The sequence below is a fragment of the Moschus berezovskii genome, chromosome 20 (genome assembly GCF_049115385.1).
Source record: "Moschus berezovskii isolate FMDL1 chromosome 20, NW_MosBer_1.0, whole genome shotgun sequence".
Lineage (NCBI taxonomy): Eukaryota > Metazoa > Chordata > Mammalia > Artiodactyla > Moschidae > Moschus > Moschus berezovskii.
In genome coordinates, this window is record NC_142479.1 from 58,033,165 (window position 1) to 58,053,789 (window position 20,625).

General features: G+C 50.4%; 2 protein-coding genes across 8 annotated transcripts in view; one reads left to right on the forward strand and one right to left on the reverse strand.

The window, feature by feature from the left end:
• The window catches only part of MAPT (microtubule associated protein tau), a 123,708-nt gene extending 116,755 nt beyond the window's left edge, over window positions 1–6,953 (forward strand). For all 3 annotated transcript variants that reach the window (XM_055408122.2, XM_055408121.2, XM_055408130.2), the window contains one exon: window positions 4,196–6,953. In XM_055408122.2, coding sequence (XP_055264097.2) covers window positions 4,196–4,411 — 216 coding nt within the window. In that variant the 3' untranslated portion in view covers window positions 4,412–6,953. The remainder of the gene's footprint in view (window positions 1–4,195) is intronic.
• A 2,806-nt stretch (window positions 6,954–9,759) lies between these two features.
• Window positions 9,760–20,625, reverse strand: part of KANSL1 (KAT8 regulatory NSL complex subunit 1) — a 179,811-nt gene continuing 168,945 nt past the window's right edge. For 4 of the 5 annotated variants that reach the window (XM_055408116.2, XM_055408114.2, XM_055408115.2 and 1 more), the window contains 8 exons: window positions 18,577–18,759; window positions 17,908–18,096; window positions 17,422–17,570; window positions 13,792–13,913; window positions 13,139–13,196; window positions 12,810–12,922; window positions 11,827–12,079; window positions 9,760–11,552 (listed from right to left, as the gene is read on the reverse strand). In XM_055408116.2, coding sequence (XP_055264091.1) covers window positions 11,325–11,552; window positions 11,827–12,079; window positions 12,810–12,922; window positions 13,139–13,196; window positions 13,792–13,913; window positions 17,422–17,570; window positions 17,908–18,096; window positions 18,577–18,759 — 1,295 coding nt within the window. In that variant the 3' untranslated portion in view covers window positions 9,760–11,324. The remainder of the gene's footprint in view (window positions 11,553–11,826; window positions 12,080–12,809; window positions 12,923–13,138; window positions 13,197–13,791; window positions 13,914–17,421; window positions 17,571–17,907; window positions 18,097–18,576; window positions 18,760–20,625) is intronic. The other variant, XM_088829183.1, reaches the window with a different exon arrangement.

The window sequence follows — 20,625 nt, forward strand, 5'->3', positions numbered from 1 at the left end:
AGGAAGTAGCCATCGCCATAAGCCAGCCCCAGTCACCAAGAGCCAGTCATGGGAACATAACCTAATTTTCTAAATAGGTCACTAGGCAGTTAGAGCCAAACAGTGATGCTGGAATCCAGGTTTCAACAAAGCCTCTGCAAGTGTCCATGAGGAGGCCACGGACTGAGAACCTGGGTGTTCCCCATGGTTTCTAGAAGCCCTGGGTCTGGATGTCTGTGTGCAGTGGGAGCTGGGGAACCCCAGTGCCTCCCTCTGGGCTCATCACTCAATTCTGTTGTGTGGCAGTGCTTTTTCTCTTCATAAATTCAGCGGAATGCCCTCTGGGGTTTCCTGCCCATGCCTGCCCTGAAGTTCTGCAAGTGGTTCGTGTTCCAGTCTTCAGTGCCTCCCAGCAGCTGACTGAGGCGGATGGAGAGGGAAGGGCCATCCCAGCGGTGTGGTGCAAAGGGCCCCACTGGTCGGAAGTGGCAGCTGGGCCAAGCTTGGCGGGAGCCGGGGTCCCCATGCAGTCACCTCCCTCCCCCCATCCCGCCCACCACCTCCTCCAGTGGTCTGGATCGACAGACACACTCTGCCTTTGCGGTGAAAGCCTGACTGCGTGGTTTCTGAGCGGCACTTTCTGGACTGTGTGTGCTTAAAGCAGTGGTTGGCACCGAGACCTCGGGGCTGACCTGATGACCAGTGATGGGGTCCCATGAAGGCTGAGGGGAGAGTGGGGTCCTGGTTCTCCACAGGTCTCCCTGACCATCACGCTTTTACATCCAGGGTGCCTGGTTCTCCATCAGAAGTGAGACCCAGGGAAATGAGAAGGTTTTTTTGCAAAAGGCCAGCTTGTTTCCATCGCTGCCCCTGCCCCCTGTTTAACACAGGACCTCCCTGCCCTGGGGAGCTTAATGAAACTGCCATCCCTCCTGGAAGAGTCTGATTATATATGGAATGAGTGGGTAGGTCTGGGTGTTGGTGATTCCGGGTGAAGGAAGGCCTCTACCCCTGACTCTGGAAGCTTCTCTTTCTGGGGGAAAGCTCTGGGCTTGACTCTGCTTGGAGGCGTGACCCCTGAAAGCTCTGCAAGCCCTCTCAGCCTTGGGTTCTCATTCAGCAAAACGGACGGAAACATCCCCGTCCCGGAGACCGGGGTGAGGCAGGGTTCAAGAGGGTGCCTGGAGCTCTGTAGTCATCAAACAGCAAATCCATGTTAGATGCAAATCCATGTCTGGACTTCTGTTTTCACTTATCTCTGTGATGCCTCGGAAAGGGAGGGCCCTGCCCCTGCCCACTGCCCGGAAGACATTGTCCTGGTCCCAGAGGGTTTCCTTGTGTTCAGTCCCATTTCCCTCTGTGATGAGCAACGCTGCTGACAAGCAGTGGAGTGCAGGAACCCCGCCACCCGAGTTCCTTTCAGTTTGGGGAGTTTGGGGACATTCCCAGGAGGCTGTCACATTTTTCTTAAGAACATAACGTATGTCAAAATGGTCTTTCAGTTACGGTAATAAGGAAGAGTCCTTTTTTCAAAGCAGTCACCCAAAATAAGCATATAGCTTAGATGGGAGCCTGATTTTTCTTTACATTCAAATGCCCCTACAATAGGGGCTCTTTTCGTGGGATCTGTGGACTTCTGAACTTGTGGGGAGAAGTTGTCATATGTGTGTGAGAGCAGGCAGGCAGGTGTACACATTTTCCTGGTCTCACCAGATGCTCATGAAGGTCTTGTGTTTGTGCCAAGTCACTTCAGTCATGTCTGACTCTTTATGACTCTATGGACCATAGCCCACTAGGCTTCTCTGTCCATGGGATTTTCCAGGCAAGAATATTGGAGTGGGTTCCCATGCCCTCCTCCAGGGGATCTTTCTGATCTAGGGATCGAACCTGTGTCTCTCAAGTCTCCTGCATTGGCAGGCAGACCCTTTATCACTAGCGCCACCTGGGAAGCCCTCAGGGAGGTCCTAAGACCCCAAAAAGGTTGAGGATTACTGTGTCCATCACTTCAGAGCTCATCAGGAGAGAATAACTATGTACTGCTTGGCATCTCCAGCTAAACTGTCTGCTTCTGAGCTTTCCAGGTATCTTTTGGAGCTAAGACCTCCGGGTCAAGGATGCTGTACTTACTTTTTTCTTTATTTTTAAATTGAAGTCTAGTTGATTTACAGTGTTGGGTTATTCACGTGTACAGCACCGTGATTTAGTTATACATACATACATATATTCTTTTTTGGATTCTTTTCCTTTATAGGTTATTGCAGAGTATTGAGTATAGTTAGTTCCCTGTGCTAGACAGTAGGTTCTTGTTGCTTATCTATTTTACATGGAGCAGGGTATATGTTAATCCTAACCTTCTGATTTATCCCCCTTCCCCTTTCCCCTTTGGTAACCATAAATTTGTTTTCTGTCTGTGAGTCTCTTTGTGTTTTGGAAATAAGTTCATTTGTATCTTTTTTTTTTTATTGCAATATCGTTTATTTATGGTGTTGTGCCAATCTCTGCTGTATAGCAAAATGACTGTTATATTCATACATCCTTTTTTTATTGTGTTCCTTTCCATTCTGGTTTATCACAGGATACTGAATAGAATTCCCTATGCCATACAGAAAGACCTTGTTGTCTATCCATTCTATATATACTAGTTTGCATCTGCTAATCCCAAACTCCCGGATTGGGGGTGGGAGGAGACAGGGACAACGGAGAATGAGATGGCTGGATGGCATCACCGACTCGATGGACTTGAGTTTGAGTGAACTCCGGGATTTGGTGATGGACAGGGAGGCCTGGCGTGCTGTGATTCATGGAGTCGCAAAGAGTCGGACACGACTGAGCGACTGAACTGAACTGAACCCCAAACTCCCAGTCCATCCATCCCCTACGCCCTCTTGGTAACCACAAGTCTGATCTCTGTGTCTGTGAGTCTGTTTCTGTTTAGCGGATGGGTTCATTGTGCCATATTTCAGATTCCACATACAAATGATACATAGTATTTGTCTCTTTCTGACTTACTTCACTTAGTATGATGATCTCTAGTTGCACCCATGTTGCTGCAGATGGCGATATCTCATTCTTTTTGTGGCTGAATTCCATTCTCACATCTTTATCTGTTCATTTGTCAACGGACATTGAGGTTGTTTCCACGTTTTGGCTATTGTGAACAGTGCTGCTGGATCATATGGCAACTCTTATTTGTAGACTTTTCGTTGATGGCCATTATAACTGGAGTGAGGCAATACCTCCTGTGGTTTTTGACTTGCATTTTTCTAATAATTAGCGATGTTGAGCACCTTTTCACGTGCTTTTTGGCCATCCTTGTCTTCTTTAGAGAAGTGTCTTTTTAGATCATCTGCCTAATTTTTGACTGAGTTGTTTGCTTTTTTGATAATGAGTTGTATGAGCTGTGAGTATATTTCAGAACAATGCGCTGCTTTGATCGGGGCTCCGTTGCATCATGCTTTCTGGTACACCTGCCAGCGCTGCCCACAGCAGCTGCCACCTCTAGGGTCCTCATCAGTCACTGGCAAAGGGGAGGAATGTGTTCGGCTCAAAGCTGGATGGCTGGGGATCTGGGCCCCTCCCTGTATCTCCTCTAGCCTCTCTTTCCACACTTTCATCTGCAAATCTGGCAAAGTGCTTGTGCATATCAACGTGAAATGCACATGCCGTTTGACCTACTAGCAATCCCACTTCTAGGAGACACGGTACATATGTGAAATGATACGAGTACAAGGTTAGTCAACATTTTTCACCCAGCATTGTCTGTGAGAGCAAAAGATTGGAACAACCTAAATATCCACCCACAGGGGAGTAGATACATTTTGGTACATCTGCTGTGATGGGAGAGCACACAGCCTCAACAAGCAGTGAGGGAGCTATGTAGGGACAATGCAAGGTATTAAACCTAAACACCAGAGTGCAAAGCATGTGGACACTGTTGCCATGCGTATGCATATATGTACATGTATATATTTTTTTCTCACACATATTTGCATGTGTGGGCTATTCCTGGAAGGGAACACAAGAAACCCACAGTGGTCACTGCTTCTGGAGAGGGGGCCTGGGGGGCTGGCTGGCAGGTGACTAGGATGCTGCAGCTTAGCTGTTGGGGAGCCATGAAACCATCGTGGCCACCATGGCTCCCTCCCTCCCAAGGCTAGAGGGCCGTCACCCGACCCAGCTGTCCTCCTTAGCCTGCCTGCCCGCTCTTCTCTTCCAGATCGAAACCCACAAGCTGACCTTCCGCGAGAACGCCAAAGCCAAGACCGACCACGGGGCGGAGATCGTGTACAAGTCACCGGTGGTGTCAGGGGACACGTCCCCCCGGCACCTCAGCAACGTGTCCTCCACCGGCAGCATCGACATGGTGGACTCGCCGCAGCTCGCCACCCTCGCTGACGAGGTGTCCGCCTCCCTGGCCAAGCAGGGTTTGTGATCAGGCCCCGGGGCGGTCAATAATCGTGGAGAGAAGAGAGTGAGAGTGTGGAAAAAAAAAGAATAATGCTCTGGCCCTTCGCCCTCTGCCCTCCCCCAGCTGCTCCTCACAGATCGGTTCATCGGTTAATCACTAACCTGCTTGTCGCTCAGCTCTGGCTCGGGGCTTCCAAATCAGTGACCGGAACAGAGCCAAGTTCAGCTTTCCAAATTGATGGGTGGGCCAGTCCTAATAAAGTATTTTTAAAAACCACTCCAAAAGAGGGCCCCACCCAGAATTTCCTTGGGCAGTTACTTTGATTCTTTTTTTTTCCCCCTCTGAGTGGAAGAGGGAGAAGGGAGGCTCCGAAAGCTGCTTCCGGGGGTTCTCCAGGCCTGGGGGGGTACCCCATTCTGGGGGTGTCCCCGAGGCAGCAGTGGCAACAAGGGACTTGAAACTGGGCACGTTGGTGGAGCCACAGGCGCACGGGGCCGCCTTCGGAGCTGACGGGTGGGCGGGGCTGGGGCGGGGCGGGGTGGAAGCGGCCTGTCCGGGGCGGGACGCCGGGGCCTGCCTGGAGGGCAGCGGGCAGGGCGCAGCCTCCGCCGCCCAGCGCAGACTCGGACCAAGCGGCGGCCCGTTCTTGGCGGCTCGGGGTCGGCGGAGGCCTACCCTCTGCGGGGGGAAGGAACGGGGCAGGAGAAGGAAGGTGGTGGGAAGGACGTCGTGTGGGTCACCTCCTTGGAAAAGACCACCGAACGCTGGCCTCTTCCTTGCTTCTTGCAGGGTGGGTGGGGGTCCTGAGCTGAGGGGCTTTCCTCCGCCCCTGGAAACCCCGTTTGATTGAGTTTTGAAGGTGGGAACTACAGCCACGTTTTTGGCCACCTCACAGATCTGGGACTTAGGGCTAACCAGTTGTCTTTGTAAGGACTTGGGCCTCTTGGGAACACCTGCCTGTTCCCAAGCCAGGGCCTCCGGTCCTAAACCTCTCCTCCTTCCCACGGCCATGCAGTCCCCCGTCTGCCCCAACCACGCCTGTGTGTCTGCCGTGCGGAGCCTGGTCACTGCCTGTCCCCTCACTACGTCACGCTGTCCCGAGTTCCCCGCCTCACCACCCACCCCTTCTCAGTAATAGACATTGTTCCGATGGGGCAACACCTGCTCTGTACCAACGGGAAAGTCCAAGAGGGCGAGGTCGGGACACCGGGGACCTCCATCTCGCTGAGTTATAGGCATCCAGCTGTGTCCCTCACAATGGACCCCACGACCTTACTCAGTTCCCTGCCCCCACCGCCATCACAGTCGCAAGCCAGGGTGGGGTTTGCGGTGACCCTGGCTGTTCATGCCTTGTCTGGGCCCGGGCCCCGTCCAGTGCCGAGCTGGCAGCAGGCTGGCCGTCCCGGATGTCAGCGATGGCATTGGGGCAGGCGGGCAAGGCCCCCAGGGCAGGACCACAGCCCCGCTGTCCCCCACTTCTGCCCCAGCTTGTGACTGCCAGCCTCTCGGAGCCCAGCCGCTGCTCGACCCCAAGTCTGTGTCATCAGCCATCCGTACCCCGAAAAGGGAACCGTGCCCCCTCGGAACTGGTCCCCCTCACCACCACCACCCCCCGTCCCAGTGGGAAGCAGGGTGGTCTGTCCTGGAGCAGCTGAACATATACATAGATGTCGCCCTCCCCTCCCCATCCACACCCTGTCGCCTTGTAGTCTGATTTGTCTGTTTATGCTTGGATTCACCAGAGTGACTATGATAGTGAAAAGAAAAAAAAAAAAAGGACGCATGTATCTTGAAATGCTTGTAAAGAGGTTTCTAACCCGCCCTCGTGGGAGTCCCAGGTGTCTCTCACCCCCAGCGGGGACTCAGATCCAGAAGGCCCATGTGGCTCTCCCAGTTGATGAAAGATTATCATCAGCATCGGGGACCCACCAGAGACCAGATCCTGACACTGGAGAACCCTCGGCTGTGAACACCTGAAGCCCGGGAGAGGACAGCAGCTCCGGTACCCACTCCCTGACCCAGGGTTCCCTTCTGTCAGGCAGAGGGCACGTGTCTTGCGGTGAAGATGGCCCTGGAGAAGCCCCATAGCAGCCCCGAGAGAGGGTCGGACAGCTCCCCGCATCACGAGTGCCCACTGGGGCAAGGTCTGCAGCCCACCCCTCAGCTCCAAGCTCTCCCTCAGGAAGGATGGCCCAGCCGCCCACCCAGGATCCTATGGCCATAGCAGGGCCTGGGACGAACAACCGGCCCCAGGGGTTCCTGACTCGGTGACAAGTCAGGAGACACTTGCCAACCCTCTCCTGCCACGGGGACAAGGGAAGCAACCTTTGTCAAAATCTGTTGTTTAAAGGGAAATATCAGCCTCTGTCCAGGTCTGCCACTTCTGGTGTGGGGACAAAGGCAACCCTGTGGGGCTGGGAGGGTCGGAGTCCAGGGCCAGCTGCTCCATCTGCAGCCAGAGCGTTCCATGCCAGGGATCATGTGGGCCCCAAACGTCGCCGCGTGAAGCTCTTGGTCCTCCGAGTCCCAGCTGGTCTCGGGAGGGTTCTGAGGAAGGAGGAGGAAACATGGTGTCAAGATGTGAGACATGTGGCCCCTCCTCACTGCCACCGATTTTGGCCGCATTCCTTACACCCCTCCTTGCAGTCTCGTGTCCAGCTTTCCAAGTACTTCGTTCCCAGAGGGCTCTGGAATCACCTGTGTTGGGATCAGCCTGAAGATCGTGGTTTAGGTGATCAGGTCACTTGCTGGCAGGGAGTCTGCAAAGGGATGCTGGCTTGTAACCTTAAATGAGGACAATCCCCCAGAGCTGGCACACCCCTACCCCCGTTTCCTCCGGAGTCGGTGTCCCTCATCCACCTGGTCCCCTCAAGCTCTCCACTCACTTTATCAATAGTTCCATTTAAATTGACTTCAGTGGTGAGACCATATCCTGTTTGCGACTGCTTGTTGTGTTCGAGGGGGGAGGGGGGAGGAACCTGTAAGATAGTTAAACCACTGGGCAAAGGGGTGCAGTAGTCCGAAGCCTTTTCTTCATGATTTCAACCACGGGTGCCAGAAGTCCCTTGGGATTTCACCTTTCCACTGACAGGTGCCGCAGGCTGCCAGCTAGTTCTCCTTCCCGGCCAGGTGGTGAGGTTTGTGGAGGAATCAAGTGATGGTTGCTCTGTCCTGCTGCCCTTTTGCAGGGTCCCAAGCCCACAATCCTGCCTCCCAAAGCTGCTTTGAGGCATCCTTTTCTCAAAGTTATTGGCACCTCCGTGTCACCTTTTCCACCAGCTCCAGACACACAGCCTGTACTTCTAACAGTTGCTAAGATCTCGTCACCCTTTGATCTCTGTCCTCCGAGGAGAGCAGAGAGAGGCAGGGATGAGGGCAGAGGTGGAGGTCATCGGCTGTCCTCTCTGCAGAAGTGTGGCTTCAAGAGACTTCTGGTTTCAGTTCTGAAAAGGGTTTACCCCGGGCACCGACACCGTCTCACCTCCTACCGGACTGAGCCCCATGAATTTGCAGTGTGGGGCAGGACAATTTCTGGCACTTGCAAGTCCCATGATTTCTTTGTTAATTTTGAGGGTGGGGGGAGGGACATGAAACCATCCTAGCTTAGCTTCCTGTCTGTGAATGTCCATATCGTGTATTGTGTGTTTTAACAAATGATTTACACTGACTGTTGCTGTAAAAGTGAATTTGGAAAATAAAGTTATTACTCTGATTAAATAAGACCTTTGTGTATGGATTTAAAGGACCAGAAAACGATGTTACAATTTCTAAGTCCCTTCTCAGCCTCTGGGAACTTAGCTCAGGAAATGACAATACTGTTGAAACCTGGACGTGACGATTTACCAGCTAGCTCTGGGGCCCTGAAGGTGAAAGGACTCTCAGGCTTGTTCATTTCCAGTCGATTTTCTCATTCTGGTGCTGGCAAACCATCCTGGTCCAACTCAAAGGGCAATAAATACCCTTGTGGCTCAGCTCACAAGGCTCAGCCTGTAAAAGACCCAAACCACTGTATTCAGACCTGAGAAGGCAGGGGTAGCTCTGTGAGATCTCCTGACCCCTGGAAATGAGCGAAGAGGCCTGGGGCTGAAGCAGGACACTGAGTGGGCCAGTCAGTGGAATGAAGGGCTCTGGTTCTTTCCAGGATCAGAGCTGCTCTCCTCTGAGCCTCATCTCAGATGGAGAGTGCTAGATCTCAATTAGGGATCCCAAACAGCCCCTGGTGAGGCTACAGAGGAAAAGCAAAGCAAAGCAGAACCCACTGTATTAATTATTGTTCCTTAGTGATTATGTCAAGGTCATAGTGCTCAGTCCAAGTTTTTTCACAGTTTCAAAACAAATTATCACTTTTCTCAGCTTTTCCTGACATGCTTTAGCCATTGCAGACAGAAGCTTAAGTACAGCAGATCTTAACTGCCAACTACAGAAGCAGCAACAGGGCAGCCAAAGAGAAATGCTACTTCAGAACTCGAGTGAAAAAAGATTAAAAAAAAAAATATATATATATATAAAACACTCAGGCAGCTTCACTGGCTGTGTCGACCTGACTGCTGTGAAAAGGGAAAAAGGAAGCAGCGAAGAGAACCAGGCCCACCCACTTAACTCATCTTCTACAAAGAAAATCAAAACTTTTCTTCCTTCCCCAGAAGAAAGCTGCTGAGAACCAGCTCAGGCTCTGTGCAAAGTATATTAAATCCTCAGTGATCTCAACCCTAGAGGTCAAAAGTGAGATGTAAAATCTCCACTAAAGAGCAGTGTATTTTATCGTTTGATTACTTTTGGCAGTGCTGGGTCTCCTTGCTGTGCACGGGCTCACCACAGTGGCTTCCCATGTCACAGAGCACTGGCTCCGGGGCGCTGCTCAGTCTTCAGTAGCTGTGGTGTACAGGCTTAGCTGCCACTCGGCATGTGGGATCTTCCCGGGTCAAGAATGAACCCATGTCTCCTGCACTGGCAGGTGGATTCTTTGTCACTGAGCCACCTGGGAACCCGAGAGAGCAATTTAGAATAGATTAAAAAAAAAAAAGCCACACTGTGCTGGCCTCACTAGAGGTAGGAACGTTAAAGCCCGAGTATAGAAACGAGCCTGCGCACCACAATGAAGACCCAGCGCAGCCAAAAAAAAAAAAGGAAACGAACTTAGAAAAAAAAAAGCAATGGGTCAATTACTTACATCCAACAACCACCACCTTTCCTCCTGACATCTCTTACCCCCCCACAGCCATGAAAACCCACATCCCTTCTCTGGTGACTGTAAGAGGAGCCTGTGCCCGGAAGATGGCATGGATCCTTCCCAAGGTTCGACGCCAGTCAGAGGAACACGCCCAGCAGGACAGGTCCTTACCACATCCAGTGACAAGAAAGGCCTGGCATACTACGTTCTGTAATTTTTTTTATTATTTTTTTCAATTTTTCCTTCCTTTTTTTTTTTTAAGCACTAGTCTGTGCTTTGCGAACAGAATCAAGACATTAACAAAGATCAGCTTCTCTGAAGAAAAGCATTTCTATAGAACAAAGACAGCTACATGTTTCGCTGCCAATACACAGCTCAAAGCAGGAAAAGAAAATATTTACAAAATACAAGTTTTTTTTTCCATTTTTGATTTTGTTTTTTTTTTTTACAATGCTAAAAGGGTTATTCAGAATTTTCAACCTTATAAATAGAAGAAGCACTTTATGCATAGGGATATGGTGCATTATTGTTTTTTTAAAGAAACAATGACAAACCCTTTAACTTGCAAACAGAATCAAAAAAAAAAAATCACTAATGTTGAAAATTGTGAAAAAACCCCAACATTAAGCAGTTTGTCTACTATTCTTATACGATTACAAAATGGCAAAAAAAAAAAAAAAAAAAGTCCTTATTGCCCCCCTTTCGGTGATGTGATCATAGATGAGACAGGCACACGGTTAACCCAGGGGGTGACGGGGAGTGATGGGAACCACAGCAAGGACCAGACAGTGTTCCACAGGCAAAGTAGCTCGAGAGAAGAGGGGCGGACAGACACCGACAGGGAACCGGACTGGCGAAGGAGGGGGATACGACCAAATGACTGAATGACCCCATCAGTGAAAACAGGACTACAGAGTGGCAATGGCTGCTCCTTTCCCAGACTCCCTAGATTCAGAGGAGTGGGAAGACCCTACACCTTCACAGACCAGGGTAAGTGAGAAAAATGTTCCAAGGGGAAGGACCATATGTGTGGGTGTGTCTGGTGTGGGGGAGCAGATGAGGGGACTGGGAAGGATGGGGACCCGAGCAGCCGCAGCCAGGTTACTGCAGTTAAGGAGTCAAGACAGGGACGACTGAACGCAGAAGAAACCCTGGTGGGTCTCCAAGATCTGGGGGACAAGGGGAAGCCATTCTGTCAGCTGAGGGCTGACTGGGAACAGCTGGCAGGGCCGGTCAAGAGGCTCTGGTTGGGGTGCTCCAGCACAGACGACCAAGGGGATCCAGCTGGGGGGCCAGAGCTGAGCCAAGCCACAGAGGGACAGGCCAGCGAGAGCCCAGAGCACACTGCTCTCCCCAACCCTCACCTCAGGGGGCGACACTGAGCTGGAGAGTCCTTCCCCTCTGCCCACCTGGCTGGCCCAGCCTGCCCGCTCGGGCGAAGGAGAGGGGTGACCATCAACATGGCTAAGTCCAGTGATTCAACAGTGCAGAGGAGGTGCCGGGACCAGGCCAGCAGGCTCTTATCCTGAACTTCTGTTTGCCAACGGAGGAAGTGCTCAGGTGTGCGACAAGAAAACATGGAAACCAAAACAGAACAAAAATCAAGGAAAAAAAAAAAAAAAAAAACACCAAAGTAGAATCTAAATTCCTTAAATTCACTAAAAACTGTGAAAATTTTCGGCATATGATGTTTGAATATCAAACGCAGAGATTTCTGAAGCTTTAATGCCAATAGTTAGTGAGTCTGTTTAGATTCTCGTATCCCACTCATCTGTGAGTTGGACGCTGAGCTGTGACTGTGGCCGTCAGATGCCGACTCTTGAGGGGAATGACAGGAGGCGAGGTGGGCGCCACCTCTGTCTCCCGGCCAGTCTTGCTGCCCGAGGTGCGCCGAGTGCAGCGGGACGCCCGCTCCTGTGCATCCAGTTGGTCCTCACTCTCCGCCTGGGGGCTGTACGCCAGGGGGAAGGTCCGCCGCTCCCACGGCTGGACTGACTGTGGGCAGACAAGACACCATGGTGAGGACCGGCGCCAAGTCTGTGGGCTCCAGGGCAGGCTTGGGGACGATTCTCAGAGCGGGCACCCTTGTAACAAGGGCCAGTGTTCCATGGCACCTTCAGAAGGTCAACTTCAAGTACAGTCCCTTGTCCCCTTCAAACTGGGGATGGGGGGTGGTGGTCCATAAAATGAGGGTCCATCTTGAGCAGGTACTGTCCCCCCAACTGCCCCATCTGCCGCCCCCAATCCACGGAAAGGTGCTGCTGCTCACCTGCTCGTCCAGCCCCAGTTCTGGTGTGGAACAGCGCGTGTCTTCACTGGCCAGGTGTCGGAGGGTGTCCCGAGCCACGGGAGTGAGGGGGGCCGAGTGCAGCTCCGGGCTAATAGGGCTCCTGGGGGACTGCCCATGGGAGAACTCTGACAAGGAGTGACTGCTGCTGACGTCTGGGGAGGCGGGCTGGGGGGTGGAGGGGTTGGCACTGCCCAGTTGGGGTGTTGTCCGTCCATCTGATGACCGGTAAGACCTGTACCCCAAGAAGTGCAATCTGAGTGCCTGGTGACAGGAGTTTCTCGTATATTCATTTTTGGGGTTGGGGAGGTAGCAGGCTTTTGTCATACCAAAAAAAAGCCAAAAAAGGTGGCATGTCATGTCATGCATGACAAAAGCCTCCTGACCAGCAGAACTGAGGCAGATAGACACCAGCAGTTCGTTCCTTGGAACCACAAACCCTTGCTTCCCTCGTCACTGCGCACAGGGGCAGGCACACGCTATGGGCAAAAAGTAAGAACAAGAGCCCTAAATGCATTCCACTTAAGAACCCTGAGGGCTGCTCACTGTAACATTAAAGGAGAGAGGGTAGGACAGTTCTCCCAAGTCAAGGGGGAGCACAGAGCTGTGCACAGTCCACTGTCTGCAGAAGGCGAGCTGGTCTGGAGGCCTCCAAAGCTCCTCCCATCGTATTACCACACTCCCTATCAGCCTCCAACTTCCCAGATGGCCTACTCCTACCCCTGGAGTCAGGAGACCACCAGAGTTTGTCATAACTGGACAGCAACCATCCAGCAAGGACCCAGCCTTTGACTACTTATACCCACACTGGTCCCAACAAACACCAGGGAACTTGTGCATTCTCCACCAATGCCAGTGAGAAATACAAAGAGCAACTCAGTGACAACCCATGGACACAGCTCGGGCCTGAGCTCCCCGCCCACCCTCCCTCCACAGGCCCTGGGGACCTGCGCCTGCCCCATCACCTGCTGCCTCGCCGCTGAGGTGGCACACTCGTGGTCCACAGCCACCGAGCCCTCTCCATCTCCTCACATTTGGCATGCAGAGCGGCGAAGGCTGCGTCAGACAGGTCCTCGATCTGCAAAAGAGCTCCTTTGTGGATCCCCCGCTTCTGCCAGGAAGTGGGGATTTAAGTGGGGGTAGATCAATTCTAGAAGCAGCACCGCGCTGCCTGCCGCATACCAGGCTCTTCCTGGTAAGGACGAGAATACAACGAAGCCTGCATTTAACACCCACAGGCCTTGAAGTATCTGCAGTGTGTGTGCTCTTCTAAGAGGACCGACCATGCCATTACCTCCTCGTTCTCCTCGTCAGGACTCCCCTTCAGAGACCGAAGATCAACCTCCCGCCAGCTGCAAAACGAAGAAGGCAGAATTGTGAGAATGCAGGCAGTCAGGCCAGAAAAACACATGCACGAGGCAACGAGTGCTCACCACCTGCTCTCACGGGGACTCTTTCCATCAGAGGCCTCACACTCGATGCCCACAAGGGCCAGAAACAGGGAAAGCAGGCTGAGGGTGGGAGCAGAGCTGGGGGACCGACAAACTCAAGCAGAAGAACCTGTTTAAAGGGCACCAATGCTACTCAGTACCAACTGGTTGCTACCACATGGGGATGCATAGACGGGGTTGCCCAAATTTTTGATTTGTCAACAAACACTAGAAATAAAGATTCCTATGTGAAATCTTGCTTTGATACTGACAACAAATTCAGTATTTTAAAACACATTTGTATGCATCAAACAAAACATGTCTATAGCCAGTTTGTGGCCTGTGGTCTGGTTGGCTCACATATAATGAAGGAAACTATATATAGAAATAATTTCACTCTGATCCCTTCTCTTAATGACAAAAGCCAAGGCTAGGCCCCACAACTCAGTGACCAGGGGACAGGAAACAGCAGTAACAGGGAGACCAAAGAGCAGAGCCGATCGTGCAGGGCTTCTACCTGGGGGTGAGGATTTCCTTGTACTGGAGCTTCTCTACACGGGTGGTTGCAGCGACAGACATTGGGATGACAATGTTGTTAATATCAAAGGAGCTCTCTCCCCTTCTCCTCCTTACTGGCTGCTGTAAGGCAAAGGCAAGTTTAAAAGGGAGGAACAATTCTACACACATAAAATCCTAAACCTGAGATTTAAAACAGGACCACCAATAACCAGGCATCTGGGTCCCGGGGGAGGGCCCAAGCAGGGATGACAGCAACTGCCTGCATTGTGGGGATGGTCTCCCACCAGCAGTGTGCTCAGGAGAGATACCAGGTGGGGCCTGAGGAGGACCTTCCCGTCACAAGCCTCACTGGCCGCCCTCTCTATTCACGTGCTAGCATGAAGAGAGCCCTCTACTCAGTTTCACAGAGCTGGGTGTCCTGGTGCCTTGAGACAACTGCCACAGTTTAGACTCCTCCACACACCTTTAACACCGCCCCCCCCCGCACCAAACCTCCTGTTTCCCCCCTTTTATCTCTACTACACAGACCCATCGTGGAAAAAGCAATGCTTAAGCCTCAAGGTAACTCTCTGGACTAAAAAGACGAACTCTTCCATCCTGAAAGATGCCCATGGCAGGTTGAGCTCAGTGGATCTGCTAACCTTGGTTGCCATGAAAGCACTTCCTTCTCACAGATCTGAATTCTTCAGCTAAATCTGTGCCCAGCATCTGCTGAACCCTTATGTGATTTCCTCTTTTTATTATTCTTAGGGAAAAAGCTGAGAGCGTTCTAGCTGTATCAATGGACAGGAGCGGAGGGAAATGGATGAAGAGGCCTTGGCTATAGAGCTCACACTCCTGGAGAAACGAGATTCACTCCTACAGGAAGTTAAGATCAAACTCCTAGGAAAGAACACTTAGTAAGGATCCAATATTAGGGAGCAGGGGCGGGGCCTTCTGCAGCAGTTGGGAGACGGGAGGAATCGAGCAGGGAGCCAAGGGGCACAGTTTCTTAGATGGAGGGGCAAGTCCGAGGGCTGCCTATGCCCAGATAGCAAACACCCTGCCCTGAAACAGAGACTGGCAACTGAGCTGTGAGAGGCCAGAGGGAAACAGTGGGATGACAAACATGCTGTCATGGCGAAAACATAGCTGCAAACACCTAAGAGGCTGCATTCAAACCCAAACCACCAAGTGTGGTCAGCCCAGAGGGAAGGGGTCAGTGAAGGGGGGATCGGGGGGAAGAGGCTGTTTCCCTCGATTTCTTGTTTCTGGAAGGGGATCCATGACCGATCCATCCGATCATTTCAGGACCTTCTCAGCGAATGCTGAAAGGCAGTATTTCCCGGGCCAGGATCTTAGCAGCTGTGACCTATGATGTCAGGTTATCGCAATGTCTTTTTCACCTCAGTTTCCTCTGCTATCAACGAGAACAGACGGTCACTGACTTCACGAATTCAGGGTAACTGGCTGACCAGAACAGCTGAAGAGACTTGCAAGCCTTGCCTGGCTGAGGTTCAGTGGACTCGCTCCCGCAGGCCTCTGCCACATGGCTGCTGAACTCGCAGGAAGTGTACCTAAGGAACCTCAATAGACAGCTTTCCCTGGACCGTGGTCAAGAACAAGTGTGAAACTGCTGGCAGAAGCAAGCATATATTTTCCCTGAATCTCCTTGGGCCTGTTGTCAATACCTTCAAGGCAGGGAGACAGGAGCGGGCTGTGGGGTTCAACAGCCCCAACCCCCACCCCACATGTAGATGCCCCAATTCCAGAAGACACTTACTTGGTCTAACCTAACTATGTTCTCCTGTTTAGGACCAGAGGTGGAGGGCTGGTGATGAGAATGAAAAGTGGTTCCCAAACCTGGCTGCTAGAAAGAAGGTGAGGTGCAAGATGATATTTAAGAGAAAAAATAGGTTCAGGGTCCCATTTCTTCTAACTATTAAATCAGAATATCCAGGGAGTCCAAGAAGAAGAAAAAAAGACCACAGAGGTGATTCTGCTGCACCGGTCAGCTCACGTGGCTTTCTGCGGCAAGCATGAGCACACAGCCCATCCCCCGGGCTCCCCACTCCTCTCCAGTGTCCTGGAGCTTCTCACCTTAACCATCTGGCCTATCACTCTTCCTGCTATTAAATAAATCCAGATTCTCTGAAAAAAGTTGGCAACGAGAGCCTCAAGGGTCAGCACAGAGGTATACAAAATTGATGCTCATTAGATAGTAAGTAAAAATTTCAAGTGATTCAGGCCTAAGTTTACATTTTCCAGGCATGAGAAAGTGGCATGTGAAAAAAACACTGATGTTTCACCAAGTCCTGGATCTGAGAAAAGACTTCCATCGGAATTAGTCTCTGTAAAATACTTTGTTTTTCTGAGATCCCTGCTAATGGGTGCCTGGGCTTACCACAGAGACTACACCACAATGGAGATAAAACCTGTGGGTGTGGGAGGGGACAAAGCGGGGAGGAACAAGGTCACCTGGGAAAGACTATCTGATTTTTAACGACATGAATGCCCACCTGATCGCAGAGCCTAGTGAGCACATTTTGTGGGCTTTGAAGTTTCTTGGTGTAAGCTCTGAAAGGGCATCAGAGCCCCTGCCTAAGTCACCTTCGCTGTGCCCCAACCCAGGTTCACTCTGTACTGCACGACCCGAGAGAGCTGGCTCTGTGGCCAGACCGCCTGGGTTGGAATCCCAACTGTAACCCTGACAGGTCTCCTCACCTTATGCTATTCACTTAACCTTGGAAAGCCTCAGTTTTCCTGCCAACAAAATGGGTATCTTCTATACCACCCGCACCTTAAAGGGTGTTACAGGTGAATGCGGTAACTCATATGTACCTAGCATGGACACAGTGAACATTTACAGCAGCAGCATTCTATTATTACTACCTCCATTATTATTAGGATGATTACTACATAAAGGACCCTTTTGGTGGGCACAAAGCAGCTACAGGTACATGTGTTCAAGGAGGCACATTCTGAGGAATGAAAACATCAGAGAATATTAACGTGACTGTGTGTCTGGAATGGCCATGCAAACTGCTTTTGGGGTGGAGAGTGGTACTACAAAAGCTGGTCAGGAGTCAGAGAGCCTGCCACTATGAGCGCACATGTCAGTCCTGCCGGTGTGGCCTGCTGGATCTCTGATTCTGCTCTGCACACCTAAAAAACAGGCTCCACATTAACCTTCCCTTCCAAGCACCCAGTGTTTATTCCCAGCACTCCAGCTTCACTCCCCTCGAGCTTAAAAACAAGGAAATCAAACGTCTCTAAGGCCCACAAACACCTCTTCTGCATCCCTCCTCTCATGTTTATTTCTCAGGCCAATGGAGGTAAGAGTCATGGTAGTGTGCAATTCTGTGCGAAACTTAGTCCCACCTATCTTGAACAGTCACAAATCACCAAAGAGTTTGTCTCTGCCTCAAGCTTTCTATGGCTGGCTCAGCTCAGATCCATCTCTACTAAGAACAACTCAAGGACAACAATGTAATGGAGGATTAAATAGCACCACTTTGACTTAAAAAAGACACACAAGTCAGGATGAGCTAAGTCCTCATAACTGCCCTGGCCCTCATGACCCTCTTTCCACACTGGAGGAGCTGTCACTGCAGAGGGGCTGTCCGGCCCACTCCACGCGGGTACTTACAGTCGTGCTGGCTGTGACCTGTGGGCTAGAGCTGGTGGGTGCAGAGGTGTCTGAGGAGGCGGAGAGCTGTCGCACCAAGGGACTGTGTGGTGGGTGGTGGGTGGCCGCCAAGTAGCTCGAACTGCTCATGTCCGTGTGATGCTTCAATACTGCAGAGGTCAACAGAAAAGAGAAATACATGGCTACCTCAACGGGCTCTACTTCCAGCACAAGTCAGGAAGGCCAGCAATACTCAATAAAGGCAAAAATGCTTTCTAAGCCTAGATGATAAAAAGATGAAGCAAACTGGCTGATGGGAGGCAGGGGGGTGGAGCAGAGGTTGCTAGAGCAGTTAACAGTGACCTACACTTAGAAGCAGTCGCACCCCTCTACTCTGCCTTCCTAGCAAGTGAAGGACACAGCTAGGGGCAGTTACAGGAAGCCCAGCTGCCCCAGAAAGCCCTGCGCAGGTGCAAATGCAGGCGGGGGTGTCGGGCCTGGCCCTACCTTCACTTCTCTCAGATGAATGGTCTCGCAATCTCATTTTGCTGTGGTTTGGGTCATGCACGGGTGGCGGCGGATTGAGCAAGCGCTCTGCTTTTGGCGCTGTCACTCGTTCCACCATAGGCACGGCCCCCACATCGTCTAAGTGCTGCCTGTGGGTCCTGTCAGGCCGGGTTTGGTGATGGGACAGCTCTGAAGAGGGGAACAGAAAAAGAGCTGTGAAATGTCTTCTCTCAACCTTTTCTTATTTGAGTTTCAAGCTCTTGAGTTCTCTCTAGGTCAGTGACAGACACCCAGGGCAGCAGGACAGTCCTCTGGGACTGAAGCTCCTAGCAAGCAACACACTGGCCAGGACAGGCCAGGGAGCCCAGCGGACTCTCAACTGGAGAAAAATGTGACACCAGACTACAAAAGACAGCTGGCCCACAGATGCGCCCGATGCCACAGCCCGCTCGGCTGTTCACTGAGCCCCAGAGCACCTGATGTCTGGAACTGCTTTCACAGTCCATCCCAGAGCATCGAAGATGAGCAGAAAAAGAAGACTGTGAGCTGAACTGCATCTGTCAACTCTCTCTCCCAACCCCATCACACTGCCATGGCCATACCAGTAACCGGAGAACATCAGAGGAATAGAAAAGCAATTGGAGGACTCTATGGACCCCTGAAACTTACTGGCTGTTGTTAGGAAGGAGTTGACCAACTTGTGCCTGTCTTTACGAGTTGGATCTGGCAGACTGCCTGGCATGGGTGCTCTGTGCTTAAGTGAAAACTTTTTTGGAGGTTTGATTTTGTCAAAAGGCTTGTTCTGCCATTGAGATTTCAGCATGCTCTGGAAGTGCAGGCCTGTGGGGACATCTGCAAGAAACACAAAACGCCACCATCAGTCCAGACCCCTGAGCTCCGGCTCTCCGGGGAGCGAGACCCCCTCACACCCCTCTCTTGTGTGCCCAGTGACAGGATGGCTGCGAGGAACAAACACTGCCACGGGGAAGATCTGTTTCCTGGAGCAGCACTGAGGGCTGCTCTTCTACTCACAGGGAAGTCTTTTATTTTCAAGTTCCAAACAAAACCAAAATCTATGATGGTCTTTTCTTTGTTCCCGTGTTCCGCTAAATCTGTTAAACTCTACTGGTTTGAAAGACTATATAAACATCCTGTTCTTATTCTTCCAGAAACTGAAACATTTCAAGGTATTTCTTTCTTTCAACATAAAGTTAATCAGGATATATATTCCTTCAACAACTATTTATTGTCTGCTACTGGACTGGGCACTGCATCTTTCCCTAATAAGAACTAGATCATTTCCCCCTCCTTCCCCCAGACCCCCACCACCTCCCTATCTGGGGATTATCTAGGTTTTTAAGTGGATGAGCTAATATTGAAATATTACAAATTAAATCTTCTAGACTTAATTATAACTTCTACCTTTTTGGAGTAGTTCACTACTCTTTCTTGCATCTTTCCATTTTGTTTCCTTTTTTTATTTTCCTAAGAATGAGGACTTGACTTTGAGTAATTTCTTTAGAAAGAGCATTTCAAGATTAAAACCAGTTTTCTCTCAGATCCTTAAAGCTATTACTACAGTGTCACCAATAAGATGGAATTTGACTCAATCATTAGTAGGTGCTCTGCTTCTTCTTTTAAACTTTTGGTGGTGGAAGGGGGGGAAGCTTGTTGTGGTATTATATTGACTCAGCCAATTTGGGGCAAACTCCAATACCAAATCTTTCAATCTGTGAACATGGTATTTCTCTCCATTTATTTAGGATTTCTTTTATTTCCTCTCATCAGGGTTGGGTGGTTTTCATTGTACAGTTCTTACACACATTTTGTTAAATTGATTGAGTACTTCATATTTTTGATGACTTACAAATGATAATGTCATCATTATCAGTTTTTAAAAGTTGTTTATAAATGCTTACTGCTAGTATGTAGGAATATAGCAATTTTTAACATAGTGGCCTGTATCCTGTGATCTTCTTAAATCTATTATTAACTTTTGTTAGCTGCTGTAGAATCCTTAGAATTTTCTACACACACAAGTACATCATTTGCAAAATGCTGCTTTACTTTCTTTCCAATTCGTATGCCTTTATTTCTACATCTTGCCCTATTACTCTGGCTAGAACCTCCAGTGGCAATCTGAACTTTACATTTTCCTTTTCTAGTCTGATTCTGAAACTTCACCACCAGGGATTCAGGTGGGTCTTTCTTGAGGGTTCTGAAAAACTTCTCATGGTCCTTTTACATCTGAAGATCAGCACATCTCACTTTAGCTCTCAGCTCCTCCTGGGAATCAATCATTAACCACCTGAGACACATTCAAAAGTCCCAGTCCCTGAGTCCATCCTCAATGCTGTAGCACAGAATGAAACACCACTGCGTTATGAAAAAGGGTTAAAGTCTAACCCAGCTATATTTTACAACAAGTCCAGGTCTATCACCCAGATGCCCAGGTCCCATTCCTGTTTTTCTGTCCTTTTTCAGTGTGGGCAAAGAACTGTCCCCTCTACCGGCTGCTACCTGACAAGAGTTGACTCAAAACTATAGGCTTCGGGCTCCTTTTTTCTAGTTTTATTTCTCTATAGTTATCTTGCTTTCCATCTTTCAAAAATCACTAAAACCTCTGGCATGCCTTCTTTTTCAAGAATTACTTAATATTTATTATATTTAATGTACTTAGGACTTCCCTGGTGGCTTAGATGGTACAGCGTCTGCCTA